The sequence below is a fragment of the Scyliorhinus canicula genome, chromosome 9, assembly GCF_902713615.1.
Source record: "Scyliorhinus canicula chromosome 9, sScyCan1.1, whole genome shotgun sequence".
In the NCBI taxonomy this organism is placed as follows: Eukaryota; Metazoa; Chordata; class Chondrichthyes; order Carcharhiniformes; family Scyliorhinidae; genus Scyliorhinus; species Scyliorhinus canicula.
Genome location: NC_052154.1, coordinates 51887661 through 51904590, shown reverse-complemented (window position 1 = coordinate 51904590; position 16930 = coordinate 51887661). Strand labels below are relative to the sequence as shown.

General features: G+C 43.8%; 1 protein-coding gene across 2 annotated transcripts in view; it reads right to left on the bottom strand.

Annotated features, from left to right (window-relative positions):
* Positions 1–16930, bottom strand: part of nkd1 (NKD inhibitor of WNT signaling pathway 1) — a 128398-nt gene that overhangs the window by 11910 nt on the left and 99558 nt on the right. The window contains exons 5-6 of one of the 2 annotated variants that reach the window (XM_038806692.1): positions 13030–13136; positions 4059–4154 (exon numbers count right to left, since the gene is read on the bottom strand). In XM_038806692.1, coding sequence (XP_038662620.1) covers positions 4059–4154; positions 13030–13136 — 203 coding nt within the window. The remainder of the gene's footprint in view (positions 1–4058; positions 4155–13029; positions 13137–16930) is intronic. The other variant, XM_038806693.1, reaches the window with a different exon arrangement.

Here is a 16930-nt window from a genome sequence, read left to right as displayed (position 1 = left end):
ATGCAAAAGCAAAATATTTCAGATGCTAGAGAAGTCCGAAATAGAAATGATCTGTGCAACTGAGGCATAGCCTCCCTACTTTTGTATTCCATTCCCCTGACAATAAACAATGACATTCTATTAGCTTTCCTAATTACTTGCTGTACATACATAATAGCCTTTTGCAATTCATGCACTAGGACACCCAGTTCCCTCTGCACCTCCTCTCACCATTTAGATAATGTGCTTCTTTTTTACCCTTCCTGCCAAAATGACAATTTCACATTTGCCCAAATCAATACTCCATTTGCCAGAGTTTTACCACTCACTTTATCTATGTCCTTTTGTAGCCTCCTCTTCACAATATACTTTCCCATCTATCTTGTAGATACAAGGGCCAGGATTCTCCCCTACCGGCGGGGCGGGGGGTCCCGGCGTAGCGGAGTGGCGCCAACCAGTCCGGCGTCGGAGGCTAGGCCCGCGCCAGAGTGGTTGGCGCCACTTTGCCGCCCGCCGCCCGGCGTTGGGGCTGGCCGAAAGGCCTTCGCAGGTTCGCACATGCCCCGGTGCGTCAGTGGCCGCTGAAGTCACCACCGGCGCATGCGCAGTAGGGGAGGGTCTCTTCCGCCTCCGCTATGGTGAAGGCCGTGGAAGAAAAAGAGTGCCCCCACGGCACAGGCCCACCCGCCGATCGGTGGGCCCCGATCGCGGGCCAGGCCACCGTGGGGGCACCCCCCCGGGGTCCGATCGCCCACGCCCCCGCCAATCCCGCCGGCACCAGAGGTGCTCCAATTCCCGCCGGCGGGAGAGGCCTGTCAGCGGCGGGACTTCGGCCCATCACGGGCCGGAGAATCATCGCGGGCAGCACGCCGATCGGCGCGGCGTGATTCCCGCCCCCTCCGATTCCCGGGTGGCGGACAATTCCGGCCACGGCGGGGGCGGGATTTACGCCGGCCCCGGGTGATTCCCCGACCCTGCAGGGGGGGGGGTCGGAGAATTCCGCCCCAGATATCTACCAGCAGAGTGAGACCACTTCAGCCAGGCTTACAGACCAACGAAGATGGCCTACTCATGGGTTATTGTAGCTGGAGGTTCCATACCCCACTGAAAGGCCTCAGGCATGAAAGAACACAATCACGGCCGATTTCAATCCAATGAAAGTGCTCCCTGTCTATCTTGATGGACTTGCTGGCCTCAATCTTGTTAATTTCAGAATGGGCCTGCAGCATTGAGAGACTGCCTGCTGTCCTTAAATGGACCGCAAGCTTAGTGGCAGCCAACGAGGTGGTCACCTCCCTGAAGATTTCAGGGCCAGTGTTGTTATTGGCAAGTGCAGGCTCAGGGCTCCCATTTGAACCTGACCTTGGGTACAATTCCACCAATAATGACAAAAGTGCTGATGGTGCAATGCAAATGGAGATGGTAATGGAACAAGCAAGCAAACTAAAGATGGGTCGAGTGGAGGTGGTAATATTAAGTTCGTTCCAGGTCTAACGATAGGCCCCCGTCCTGAAAAAAATAAGTTTCTCGCACCACAGATACTTCCTGCTATGCATTTTCAGTATTTTCTGTTTTTAATCCTTTATTTTCCATATTTGTCAAACACCACGATGTAATGATGCAGATCTTATTGTATAAATTGCAATGCAAAATCAATGCAAAGCAAAATGGCACAGTATTGCTGTCCTATCCAAGTGATTAAGATAACACCTCCTTAAATAAAATGTCCTCGAAATATGTCAACATTGAACCATTCTGCCCATGTCATCAATGTACCAGTCACAAACAAAAGTTGTGAGAATTCGTTTAGCAAATTAGTTATTCGATAATAAAGAAAGATATCTCTTGCAATTTACAGTAGTTCTGTATGAAACAGCTCCCTTAAAGATGTTATTTCATTGTTTTACCTACACTGACTGAGCTACTTGGAAATATGGGTATCATTCATCCACCTCAATTACTTGGCTGCTAATGTGCCTGACTTTAATTTTTGCACCACTCTGTTATTCAAGCCACTAGTTCCAGCTCAAGTTAGGCAGGAGTAGAACTGAAGCTTCTAAACAGAATCTTGACAATGGAAGACTTTGTGATGCCTGCTAAGAACTGTCTCCAAAGTCTAACAGGTAGCCTCGGAGTACAAATTAAAGCATTACAAGAAAAGTCAGTGCAACCGAGGTCATACACCTGAAAAACAGGGACATTCCGGGAGACTCCAACTCGGCTCCCAGAGAAAGATTCCCAGGTACAACTGAAAGTGATCCAGATGGATAATAGTAAGCAGTTCTGTGGAGTGGGAAGCAGCCTTGATAATTGCATGTACAGTCAGGATGGAGATGAAAAAAAACCTTGTGGATTTTTTGGAAGTCGTATATTTAGGTCTATTAATATTTCACATGCAAAATTCCTATTCAAACACTATAAAGCATGCAAGTCCTTCTAGGATATTTTTACTGAGATGCTTAATCTCCTCAAGACAAGCCTAATGCTATTGTCATTCACTGGCAGGGTCAGACTGCCATTTATTTCAGTTGCACCAGGAATGTTGTTATGGTGGGAATTTTTTTTCTAAATATCTGCATGTGGAGTCTCAACAGACCTTTTCAAATAGAATAAACAAAACATTTTATGAAACATGTGCATATGAAGTTAAACAGGAACTTGCCGAACAAATGATGGCAACATGATTTAGCTGCAATATCATAATGACAGGAAAATGTGGCCCGTTTCCTTATTAATCCCTTTGAATCAGTTCCATACAGTGGTTTTAAGCCATGGCTGCTCAGATATGTATGGACCTGATAATATATTTGTACACAACTATTGAAAACCCTGGGGTAACAGAGACTGGTTAACTTTTTATCCTTAAAGTTACAAAGCCAATGCGCAGAGTGGATAAGGCAAACTGTTAATCCATCTCATTGCTTGCTCCAAAAAACAATTCAAGTTCAAATTCAAATTGAAGCCAATTCATGATCTCCACAAGAGACCTGCAAGATCTGAGCTGACAATAAAAAGCATTGCACCTCATCTTGGGCTTGATCTGACATTTGATCTTAGCCAAAAGGTGATTAGCATTACTGTCTTACAGCGCCAGGGACCCGGGTTCATTTCCGGCCTCGGGTGACTGTGTGGAGTTTGCACTTTCCCGCCGTGTCTGCGTGGGCTCCCTCTGGGAGCTCCGGTTTCCTCCCACAGACCAAAGATGTGCAGGTTAGGTGGATTGGCCATGCTAAATTGCCCCTTAAGTGTCCAAAAAATTAGGTGGGGTTACTGGGTTATGGTGAGGCATGGACCTAGGTAAGATGCTCTTTCCAAAGGTTGGTGCAGACTTCATGGGCCAAATGGCCTCTTTCTGCAATGTAGGGATTCTATGATGAAAGGCCAAGGATTACCTCCCTCCACAATGATCATAAACATGAACAAAAGCAGGTGGAAATGCTTTGGGTCAGCATGGTAGCATAGTGGGTAGCACTGTTGCTTCACAGCTCTAGAGTCCCAGGTGCGATTCCCGGCTTGGGTCACTGCCTGTGCTGAGTCTGCACATTCTGCATCATGCTCTGTCTGTTTGGGTTACCCCCGGGTGCTCCGGTTTCCTCCTACAAGTTCCGAAAGGCATGCTTGCTAGGTGAATTGGACATTCTGAATTCTCCATCTGTGTACCCGAACAGGCACCAGAGTGTGTGGCGAGTCAGGGGCTTTTCCCAGTAACTTCATTGCAGTGTTAATGTAAGCCTGCTTGTGACAATACAGGTTATTATTATTATTACTTCACTGACCACTGCGTGAATCTAAACGTCCGTGTGAACATCAGCTGGGTTTGGGCACTTTATTCACAATGAAAACTGCTCAAATGCAGCTGTAAAACCAACAGAAATGTACTCTGAACCAACTCAACAGTTCATATTCATGCTGAAAGTTTGCTTTACTGTCAAAAGACACTCCTACACGTGAAATATCCTAATTTAGCATTCATTTTTAATTAGGACAGGAAAGTTTTAAGACAAACAAGGATTTGAAGAAATTTACATCTTTGAACAATAAAAGAACAAAAATGGTGGTGAGTCATTTGTTTGTTTTACCTCACGGGTGACCTTCCCATTGTTATCGAAGTCATATAGAGTGAATGTCCACTCTTGCCTGTTGTCTTCTTCTACAGAAACATCACATTCCAACTCCTGTAAAATGTATTTTAAGGGCGACTTCAGACTTTCTCTCAGCATATTGTCTCGATACATTCAGCACCATAATAAGCAGCAAACTACAGACCTTTAGAAAAGGCATTATGTGCTAGAATCCTGTTTAATCAATGCCTTGCATCTTTACAATGTTGATATTTTGCCATATCAGTAAATATGCAGATCTATAATGATTACCTTACAAACATTAACTATTCAAGCAATTTAAATGATAGGGATATCCTGATAAATGCAGTACTGCTTCACAATAGATGAACCAGGATATCTTGCACAAAATAGGTCCAACCTCGTTTTTTTTGACAAACAAAATCACTTATTTATTCAACAATTTAACATAATTAACACCAGTATCAAAGTGCAACTTACATGTTATTTTATAGAATATGGCAAAAGATCAAACCTCTAACAGGTTATCTTTTGAAGGTCCAATGCAAAGGAAAATACAATGTCCATGCTGAAAGGAATCATTTCCAATTAGACCAAGTATGTTTTTCTAAAACTATATATCTGGCATTTCCTGGTAATCAAAATTGTAATGATGCTGTACTTTACCTTCTAATGTTCTCCTGAACATAGTGATTCATGGTAGGGTAGGGTTCTAAAGAAACTCAGTCTTCTAAACTATCTCATGTCAGTGCCAAGTGTTCACTTCTGAGCTTAGATAACATGGAGTCAATTTGCAATAGCTCACTTATTGTCCAGATTCTATCGCTGAAAATTAGGGTGGGGACTTGAGACTAGAACTTCATCCTCTATACATTGCCGCAGGTTTTTGTTTAGCTCAGTTGTAGTCAATGGGTGATTTGATTGACATTTTCAAGATGTTAAAAGAAGCTGATGGGGCAGAGAGAGAAAAAAATATTTCTGTTGGTTTTGGAGACAAAATTGCAGTCAAATGTTTCAAGAGTGAAGTTTGGAAACACTTCTACATAGGATCATAGAATTTACAGTGCATAAGGAGGCCATTCAGCCCATCGAGTCTGCACTGGCCCTTGGAAAGAGCACCCTACCTAAGTCCAGGCCTCCAACCTATCCTCGCAATCCAGTAACCCCACCTAACCTTTTGACACTAAGGGGCAATTTAGCATCGCCAATCCACCTAATCTGCACATCTTTGGACTGTGGGAGGAGGAATCTGGGGAACCTGGAGTAAACCCATGCCGGCATGGGGAGAAATTGCAAACTCCACACAGTCACCTGAGGCTGGAATTGAATCCAGGACCCCGTGAGGCAGCAGTGCTAACTACTGGGCCACCATGCCAGTACATGCAAAGGGTGGTGGAAGCTCGGAATTCTCTTCTGCAAATGGTAACGAATGCAAGGTGAATTGCTCATTTTAAATCCCGCCCATAGATTTTTGTTAGTCTAAGAGTTACTGGACAAATGCAAGCGCATGAATTTAGGTCACAGATGAGCCAAAATCAGATTGAAAGGCAGAACAGGATCGATAGGGTTAAATGGTCTATTCCTTTTTGCTATGTTCCCAAGTGGACCTGGCCTGGTCCTGCACTGGGCAAAAGACAAGAGGTCCCATGGAAATAAAGTTGAAGGGAGTACTCCCAAACATTCCCTGTTGTCGCCCAGGAAGTCATTCAGAGGCACAAGTTCGTGGATAAACTAGCCCAAGGTGCCTCAGATCAGAGTGTCACAGAACATCGCAGTTACCCAATTTTTAAAAATCACTCTGTGCAGGCAATCACAGATGCACAAAGTCCAATAAGAGTCATTGGACAATGATCCTGAGCAGGAGCCATGGCTAACTGTTCTCCTCTGTAGCCTGTGGATGTTGAGATCAACTGCAGTGTGCCCCAGCATCATCCAAGATCGTGCCTCTGGCTTTCCTAGTTTGTATGCCCCAGCTCCGTGCCAGCAGTAAAGTTACAAGTCAAGCCTTTGACACGGTTTATAGTTGGTTTGTTTCCAAATCAGAAATGTTACATGATGAGATGGAGTCGGACAGGTTTGAAGTGAAGCAATTCTCAGCTTAGTTATGGTGTGTATTTATCTGGTTAAAGGGCCAACATCATTTAGTCTGATGCACTCAATCAAGAAAGAAAATCAAGCCAGACTAAGCAGAATTGCTTCCAGAAGGAAAATATTCCCTTTCACGCCAGTCCATATTAGGGGAATTCATATCCAAGACGATGGATAGCTCTATTTGTAGACAGCTGCCCGGGAGGAAAGTAGAGATCAGCATTGTTCCTGCTTTTAGATAGTGATCCCTGTGCTTTAACATGTCAAAGGTTCAATAGCAGCTGAGACTCTAGTTTAGGCTAGTGCTAATGTCGGAATGTCAAGATCGATATCCAGGAGTAGGAAATATGCCAATCCTCCATGCCAGGCAGCTAGAAATGGGCTTATGAAAATGTGTCATCCAAAGGTTTTTTTCCCATTGGAAGGTCGTCAGAAAGCTACATATGGACTCACGTAAATAGGAATATCTGGGAACTGATAGTGAAAGACATAATTATTCTATTACTCCAAGAAACAGAATAAATGCTTAAAAACATATTTTACGAAGGAGTGATCTCACTTCACCTTGGCAATATTTTACATTGAAAGTACTGGTCACACACAATGATGGTCTGACACAACTATGACTCCAGACAGGAAATAAGATGCCATCGCTCATCTAGTCTTACTGATGTGCACACAGGAAGAACAATCTAAAAAGGAAGAGGATGACCAGGGAGCAGCTGCCCAATGAAAAATAAATGGTACTCAAGTGTGTAGGTTCCAGTCAACACCCCGTTAATGATTTTTCACCAGTGTGATGCTTCACCATTAGCTGTTTTTCATGTATTACAGGTTCAGATCTATTAGTAGGACTCAGTTTTAGGACCAGTCAGGCAGTTAGCAAAACTTTGCCCTGTAAACATTTCAGGGTGGTTCACTTCCTGAAATGCTGGTGAAATTGGTTGAAATATGTAGAAGAATTCACCCTCAGTAAAACCTAATGAGTGAAAAACCTCAAGAGATAACATCATATTGCATGCCCCTTCTGTATTAAGCACGTCCTGCCCCACAATTTGGCATGGCTATTTATTTGACATCTGGTACTAACATCTAAATATTCTAAATGTTGGGAACAATATTTGATGCAGCCGAGAAAACCCACAGACAATTACTGGATTTAAAAGTGGAATTTATTTCTCCAATTCACAATTAATAGATCTTTATAAACCCATCGACACTACAAATTCTCTAAAGAGCATGGGATTAATTTAAGATTTTTAAAAAATCCCAGAGAAAATGTATTCTCTTGCTTCTTTTTTCTGGAAGGTGGTAATTCCTAGGCCTGAATTTTGCCCCCAGTCGAGAACAGAGTCGGGACAATTCCCAGCTCCAGAAATCCGACTTGGGAGAAAGTGCCCCAGATGGTTTGAACTTTGATCAGGGAGGGGTGGTAGTTGGGGCCGTGAAAATGGACTTGGGGCGAGCAATCCTAGAACAAGTGCAGAGGCTGGCGGGTGTCGAGGTGGGCTGAGTGTAACACCTGCCTCGGTGCACTGGCGCGGTGTCAAGGTTTTTTCTCTAAAACAATAAATTTCCAAACAGTGCTCCACACATTTTCTATGCTCCATCCATGCCTACTAATGTCCCCCACCCACCTCTCATGGACCCATACCTCCCCATGCCACTCTATCCTCCACAATCCCTCACTGCCCACCTCATTGGTCCTTTATATCCCTATGTCAAGGTATGTCCCTCGACCCAGGTTCTATCTACCTCTATCTAGGTTCATAGTTAACCTAGTGCCAACCCATGTCCCCTCCCAATCATCCACCGCTTTGCCTTATACATACTATGCTAACTCACCCAGTATCCACCATGGACAGACCTCAGGACCCATGCTTAGTCAAGATAAAGAAGAATTAATTGTCTCAAAAAAACCCTACTCTCACCAATTATAAACCTAGTCATCACCATTACTCCTTTATAAAAATAAGCATTGGAATTCATAGTCCCAATTCAATTCAGCGTTTATAACCACTTGGTGCTGTCAATCAAACCATGAACTGACAGGCAATCAACTGTGATAATGGAAGGTTGTGAAATTAATCATGCAGCATTCATCAAGTAATGATATACCTAGGGGTTGGTTTAGCTCACTCAGCTAAATCGCTGGCTTTTAAAGCCGACCAAGCAGGCCAGCAGCACGGTTCAATTCCCGTACCAGCCTCCCCGGACAGGCGCCGGAATGTGGCGACTAGGGGCTTTTCACAGTAACTTCATTGAAGCCTACTCGTGACAATAAGCGATTTTCATTTTTTTTTTCATTACCCCAGCCCTGTGTCAACAGTCTGTGAAATACCAAGCAGTCTTTGACAAAGGGTCATCTGGAGTTGAAACGTTAGCTCTTTTTTCTCCCTACAGATGCTGCCAGACCTGCTGAGATTTTCCAGCATTTTCTCTTTGGTGAAATATCAAGCACCGATTTATTTTTGAAAACATTGCAGTTTCCCCCCCAAAATATTTACAGGGCAGGAGGTTTAAATGCATTCACAGTTTGACAGTTACTTTTGACAGTTCCAATGAGTTTATGCACTTTTTATGTACATGCAGGTCTACTTTTACAATCCCGAAGGGCACCTTACTTCTCCCTAAGGGCATCTTACGTCTACCAAAGGGCAACTGACCTCCCTCAAAGGTGTCCAAGAACCATATCCAAAAGAGTATGCCACCTATCGAAGCAACTCTGCAAAATTTAGACCTGCTCCTAACAGATCTAATCTGAACTCATCGTACATTCCTAGCTGATGGAAATACAACATGACTGGAGGCAGCTGCTGCTTTATAGGGCAGCTGTCTCCATGTACCATAGATGAGCAATTTGGAATCCAACCCTCATTCCACCCCTGCAAAAATGGTAAGTATCATGTTCAGGGGCAGGACTTCTACATCCAAGATTACATAGCCATTTTCGTAATCTGAATGGAAAATCAGGTCCTTTTGTCATGAAATATACATCAGGTGACTGAAAGCAATAAAATATATCGGGGTCTAATTCTACTTCAGTTGGATTAAAAGTGGGTAGTATCAGAAAAACCATTATTATACAATCACCCTCTGCATTTCCTTTCCATTGATATGGAAATTCATATTGACACTATAATGGGCAGCTGATCCACTACCGCCCATATTACAGCCCACTGAGGTTTAAGATAACCTGACCAGACATCCAGCTTTTTCTTCCAGTGTAGACAAATAAAAGGATCTTTTGCTTAGACAAAAATCAGATTTTTTTTGTGAGCTACTGGGAATCACCAAGAAAATATGGGGTTGGATTCTCCATTTGGGAGACTATGGGCTATGTCCAAAGGAAGTGCCTGGTTTTATGACAAAAAAATCAGCTAGGCCTCAGCACCAATCCTCCGACTGGTGAGGGGCTAGCAGCCACGCCACATAAAATGCACGGCCTTCCTGATATAAACGCCTGGAGAATTGCCGGGTCCATGGCCGAGCATACGCACGTCGACGACCTGCATCTGTCGTGCCGTACAACATGGCGGCAGCTGCGCGCAGACCCAATCTGCCAGATAGTGCCTCCTTGGACACCTCCTGGCTACCCCACCCACCAGCCCTTGCTAACTCCACCCACCCCAGGCCAGCAGCATGGTTCCCCTGTGGCGGCGTTGAACACAGTCCGCAGCCGCCACGTTGGGTTCGGAAAAACTGAGAGCACACGTGTTCCCCGTAGTCGTGAACTCGGCCATTCGGGAGAGGTCCTTCAGGTAACGTCCTGAGGCCGTCCCAATGGCGTGCGGCTACTCCTCGATGATGCCGGTTTGGAGGGGGTGGAGCATCCGGAAACTGGCGCTGCCTCAGATCCGGTCGTAAACCGGGATTCTCTGCCTGATCACCGTTTACGATATAGGCGTCGGGCAACGGAGAATCCCACCCCAGGTTCTCTTATTGGAGCCAAATACCTTCTGGCGCTAGGAGTGCCACACAAAAACAATTCCCTCTCCCTCAAATCTATGCATGGCCTGGAGCGCAAGGAATTACGTTCCTAATCTTACTAAATTGGCGGTCCAATACCAAGTCCTGGAAACTGCCCCCCCCCCCCCCCCCCCCCCATAGCATTTCCCCTCACGCTAGAATGCATCTCAAGTCGCCTGCTTTGAACCCAAGCACAATGTTTATAAACATCGAGCTACTACTGATAATTGGGTTATGTACTTTTTGCTGCAAAAAAGAGGAAGTGAAAGCACTTAACTCCCCGAAGTTTACACACATTGTGATTAGGTTCAAAGCAGGGTACTTGAGGTTCATTCAAGCGTGAAGGGAAATGAAAATAAACAATCCAGACATCTGGCTATCTGGAAGCTATTATCAGCCAGTTACAGCCTATTAGCTATTTCCCTTTGAAAGTGAATAGAAGGCTTGTAGATCAAAAGGATCTATGGGGCTTAAAGCCATGTGATGTGGTTTAGGCTATGAAGTTAACAGCTGCTGCTAGGCTGCTCTTTAGCTTCACGCAGGGGTAACTAATGGGGGGGGGGGAAGAGAGGAATCTCTGATAGGGCTGGTTCTTTGATGAGGGGATCTCTGATGTAGGGGAGGGTCTCTGGAGGGGGACTGATAGGTGCTGGGTAGGATTTACATTGTGGGGGGAGGGGGCTCTCTGATGGACTTTGGGGCACCTACATTAAATATTTGCCCCCTTGGCCCAACGCAAGGATCACCACCGTGTCTTTGCATCAAAACATGCCTGGTTGAATCCTGGCCTAGAGGGGCGGGGCATCAAAGAGACATGGAGAATCTGGTGTCCAGCCCGTTAACAGGGGCACAAGCCTCAGTGCCGCCCGTAGTGGGGACCGGATAATCACAATGGGATTGGCACCTGCCCATTTTTTGCCCAACACGAGATTCACCACCGCATCAGGAACTTTGCTGCTGGTGGCGGGAATCCCCCCTGGTGTTAGCATGAATCAGACCATATTTTGCTGCCAGGTAAGTCAGAGCAGTCTGATCGCGGTGCTCCTCCCATTCTGTCCTCTTGAGCATTCCCTATTTTAATCATTCCACATTTGGTGGGTGGGCCTACAGAGAGAAACATGCTGGTTTTCAGTCAGAGCCTCACACTCTTTGGCAAAATTCCACCCCAGGCAATAAAATATTGGTCAGGACACCAGGCATAACACCCTTTCTCTTCTTCTAAAAGACTCTACAGGATATTTTACGCCCATACAAGCAGGAAGACGGGTCTCAATTTAACATTTCATCTGATAGATGGTACGCCTGACAGTGTATCATTCAGTAATGCACTGCACTCCTTCGCTACTGCATTGGAGTGTCAACCTTGATTTTTGTGGTCAAGCCCTAGAATGGGACTTGAACCTAGACCTTTGTGAGTTAGAGGCAATAGTGCTACAAACTAAGCCATGGTTACTACATGTGATGAATGTAAGAAATGGTTTTGTATTATATACATATCTGTTGTGGCCATATTATTAAAAATCCTGGTTTAACGTACAGGCAGGTGGTGTGACTTCAAAAACTGGTCACAGAAGTTGAGGTCATGATTAATTTTAACCATTTAGTTCTTTACAAAGAGATGCCTAATGAAACTTTGTTATGATTGCTGGAGGTTCCTGTAGATAACTTGAGGCATATGTTTAAACTTAGGTAAACAGGTTGTGAGATCTGAGTGGGATAAAGATTATGTAATTAATGGGAGGAGCCAGGTCGGTCTGTAGTTTTGCAGTTTGATTTGGGTTTAGCAGTCTGCTAGGAGTTTTTAAGTTGAACAGCAGTTTTGCAAATGCGGTCAGGTTGAGCAGGAGTCTGATAAAGACAGAACGATCTGCAGGCTGTCCCTGAAAGGGTCTCACTCACCATGCAGTCCTTCCAAGAAAGATCTACACAAGAGTACAGCATTTATCCCTGTATTTGCTCACTTTATTTACAAGTGGCTTTTGACATGTAATGGGCTTTGCTTCATTGGAGATAGAGAAGGTCTAAGTTAGTAGATAAAGTGTTTCCTTTTATTTTAAGAATTGTTTAACTGTTAATTGGAACGCTACTTTCTGTGATGTTAATGTGGTTACTCCTGTGTTGATAATAAAGTTTGTTTTGATATAAAAGATCCTTATTTGTCAGTGAATTCACTCCTGGAGCGAAGTATCCTTCCTTCACAGTTCTACAAATTGAAACATTATTGGGGCCTCTTCTGGTTTCCTAATATAAATTGGGGTCTGGTCCATAAGATACATTAAAAGGAGCTAGAGAATGTATTATCAATTGGTTTTTGCAGTGTTCAGCCTGTGGCCATTCCTTTTAAAAGATTTTCAGTAAAACCACTGCACATCATGGGCCTGTCCTCTCCAAAATCCTGTCCAGATAGTGATGGCTGGGATAATTTAAACATTTTGTTTAATAAATGTTTTTATTGAGTTTTTGATGGGATAATTTAAACCTTAGATGGTGCTGTGAAATAGGAAATATTGATTGAGTTGTCCATTGTATATCTCTCCAAATTAATTTCCTTTGAAGTCTTACACTTTTAGCCAAAGTAAAGATTATATCCAGTGCTCAAAGGTGACCTGGAGTAATTGTACGATTGTCATAGCCCAGTGCACAACTGCAAAAGCTACAGATCTCTTCAGCACATAGAATTTGGCTGCAGATCAGAAGTGGAGGAGGAACACACAACAAATTTACTTTCTTTCTCCTTTTTAAGTGTTCATTTGGACAATGTATGAATGGTTGCATTTGTAAAGCCTCTTACAATGCATTTAAATTACCTGCTGAATTTTACCCTAAAGGTTGTGCCTCTGTGAGGAAACCAAAGGGTGTCCTTTATCTATCTGTACATACCTGAACCAGGTATATCTAAACAAAAACTCACTTCAAATTTCAGTTGTTTCTTCACGCCACTTTGTCCAGCTCCTTCTTTTTCCATTTTCTTCTCGACTGTATTATTAAAGCCATCAGTGTTCTCTGGAGGTAGAGCAACTTCAAATTAAACACAAAGGAGAGGGGTGTCAGGTGTTTCAACTATTTCATGATCAATACAGTACTGATCCATCACAATTTGATACAGTATAGTTTAAATATATGTTTTCATAGGAATTCTTAAACATATAAAACTTTGACCCGGTGTACAAAATGATAGATACAGAATGGGTTGGTTTCTCTGGTCCCCCTGCCATGTGTTTGTCGGTGGTGTGCTGTTCACTAGCGGTTGGATTCAATCCTCCCGCTGCTTGTCAATGGAATTTCCCATTAAAACCATCCTACTCTGCCAGGAAACCCACGGGTGGGGATGCGCTGCCGACGGGAACAGTGAATCGCAACGGTCGGAGAATTCCGGCCAATACCTAAAAGGGAAAATTATTCCGAAATGTAGCAAAACTAAATTAATCAGTCAAATGTTTACCATTTACATTTTTAAAACTGTTATGGGTTTTGCTGACTCCCAATACATGGATAGGTGGTTTATTGAAAAATTATCATCGCGACAGGTGGAGAATTGTGAAATAAAATTGAAGTATAAAATAATAAAAAGATTGCATAATTATGATGTGGTTTATTGAAAAATCATCATCGCGACAGGTGGAGAATTGTGAAATAAAATTGAAGTATAAAATAATAAAAAGATTGCATAATTATGATGATTGCAGTATACAAATAATTACATTCGGTTGCAATTTACTCCTTAATTTACATTAATAAAAATGAAAGGTCCACTGCACTCTACATTTTGTATTAAAGTCTATTGATCCTATATTGTCAGGTGCAGTTAATTAAAGTCTCATTTACATACTATTTATGAGGATTGAGCCTACAACTACTGCCATACTCCCCACACCTGCAAATAGTTGTACATTCCTACGGTTCGTGACCTAATTTCCAAAAAGGTGGTCTCAGCTGCCAGAGAAAACAGAGTCAACATTATAGAAAACCTTTCTCTCCTTGTACATAGAATAGGGCGATACGTTGGTACATTGGTTAGCACTGCTGGGGACCCAGGTTTGATTCCAGCCTCGGGTAACTGTGTGGAGTTTGCACTCCCCCCCCCCCCCCCCCGTGTCTGTCTGGGTTTCCTCTGGTTGCCCCTGTTTCTCCCAGTCCAAAGATGTGCAGGTTAGGTAGATTGGCTATGTTAAATTTCCCCTAGGTGGGATTGCGGGTGATTGGGCCTGTGTAGGGTGCTCTTTCAGAGGTCAGTGCAGACTCGATGGGCTGAATGGCCCCTGCTGCACTGTCGGAATTCTATAATTCTATTCTATGAGCATATTAGTGAGTTAGCACCAATTCAGCACCAATTCCCCTCATCCTTCCATTGATCCCCTTGTGGATTATTTGGGTCATCCACGAGACTTTTCCATAGTAATTCAGACAGCTACACAGTATTGCAATAACCATCACAGACTCTGTAACAACATAATTTAGATTTTGGGTCAAATGCCAAATATTGACCTCAGCATTTTTACTTAAGTAGGCGATTGACTGCCAATGAAGTGCAAAATCATGATTAATAAGGAGAGGTTAGTATGGGATATTCAAATATAGCTGTATGGGTGTGAACGAAAAACAACAATTTATTTAGTCAAACAAGCAAGAACTTTGAGTTGATGGATTTTCCAAGACCAAAGAAACGTCTCCATCAGATTTTGTCACAAACAGGCACAATTCACTGGAAACATTTCAGAGTGTGATCTTGGGTGCGTTTGGTGGGGCGCTTAATGGCAGCTGCAATGCCGAGGTGGAGACCACTATTCAACGGTGCTTAGTTCATTCTATGGGGAGTTTCTCCCCCCCTCGAAGTCACATTTTGAAATTTTTCCGACACCAGAGAGCTGAACTCGCCTGCAGGACCAGCTCCATAGAGATTGAGGCGCCATTTTCAAAGGCTGTCCTAATCTCTACCCCCATCCCCCCCCCCCCCTTTTCAGGGCCTGCCTCTCACCCCCCAAAAAATTTCTGAAGCTGCTCTATACCCCCCTCACCCTCTCTTTCATGGGCATGGCCCCCTACATCCCAACCCTTGGCAGTGCCTACCTGGCACCAGTGCCAAGCAGACAATGCTATGGTACCAGGCTGGCAGTGCCAAAGCTCTTGGGTGCTGGGGGAGCGCCAGGGTACTACCCTGCCCTGTCCCCGATCACACAGGGGTTCTAACAGCCACCAAGAAACCACTAATTGGTGCCCGGTTGAGACATCACCAGCGCGGCCATTGACTCCCGGGCGCTAGGTGAATGTGGCACGGGATATTTAAATATCATTGTCTGGATCACGCCCTCGACACTGAGCACCGCAAGTAGAGTGATTTGCGCAAGGGTTCACGCCCGACGTGAACCCCAAATGTTATGCCTCTCCCGCGATTCACCCATTGCGCCTGGTGAAAATCGCACCCAGACTCTCTGCTGCCTTTCACTAACTAAACATTGGCAACTTGAATATATTTGTACTGTTTTTACAAGTTTATTCTGTTTTGATGTGTTCCTTGAAAAAAAGTGTCTCTCCATGATTCCTGTTTATAGACCAATGCGAGATCATGCTCCAGTAGCCAGTGGGTAGTGAACCTTTCTTTGAACAATACTTTCTCTATTAGTTTCTGTGACATGCCTCCAAAACAGCAGATTTTACACATCATCTGTGAAAAGCTCATCCAATAGTAAAGCAGTCTAAAGTTTGAAGCACTGTACATCACCAGTAGGCATGGTCAGAACACTGCCTGGGCACTCACTGGACATCAACATGTCACAAAGCCTGGGAAATGCACCTCTTGACCTACAAGTGAAAGTTTCTAACTGCATGGGCTACAGCCAAAGTAAATTGTAAAGATCTATTTTCCACAGAGAGGCTCATAATTCAGATGGTCTATTTTTCTGCAAGTCGTCATAAGATTTATTGAGCGATTCTAGATTCGTGGCCACTTTTTGGATGGCACGCCATTAACATGAGTAATGAAGGGACAACAAAAGGGTGAGCCTGGTGTGTAAGTTCAATGCCAATTAAACAATCCGGAAACTTGTTGATGCCAAATGTCACAAATTAGAAATTCCCTTTTCCACATTCCCCATCCCACCCCACCCGAGGGCATTTGAAAAATGAAATGAAAGGAAAAGAAAATCGCTTATTGTCACAAGTAGGCTTCAAATGAAGTTACTGTGAAAAGCCCCGAGTCGCCACATTCCGCCGCCTGTTCGGGGAGGCTGGTATGGGAATTGAACCGTGCTGCTGGCCTGCCTTGATCTGCTTTCAAAGTCAGCTATTTAGCCCTGTGCTAAACCGCATACTGGGATATGATTTGACGTGTACCAGTAACCTTATCACCTCATCCAAAGAGCTAACCTTCATGCAACATCTAACAGGGAGAACCAGCTGGTAAACTTAGTTATGGGGGACACCACAGCAAGCACAATCCAATTCTCAACATAAAAGTGCGAAATTAAATAGTAATCAGGAGCAGAAACTTTGGCTGACTTCCACCTTCCCTAGTCTAGTGACATGGATTAGGAAGATGTGTATTTAAATAGACACTAATGTTCTTACTCGAAAAATAACATGATAAGTCAATGACCCTTTTCATTTGAAAATTCCATGCACCTTCAATCATCTGAAATGTACACTGTGAAAGAGGTAGACTTGCCACCATGAATAATCAGAAAAAATAATTAAATTGGGCCCAGTTTTGATGGTCTTCTAATTCTTTCTTGACTTTGCAGCTTTTTCTTTGGTCAAGTGAATGTCAGGATAAAATGGTTTTGAGTGTTACTGAGCCTACCAATAATTTACTGAAA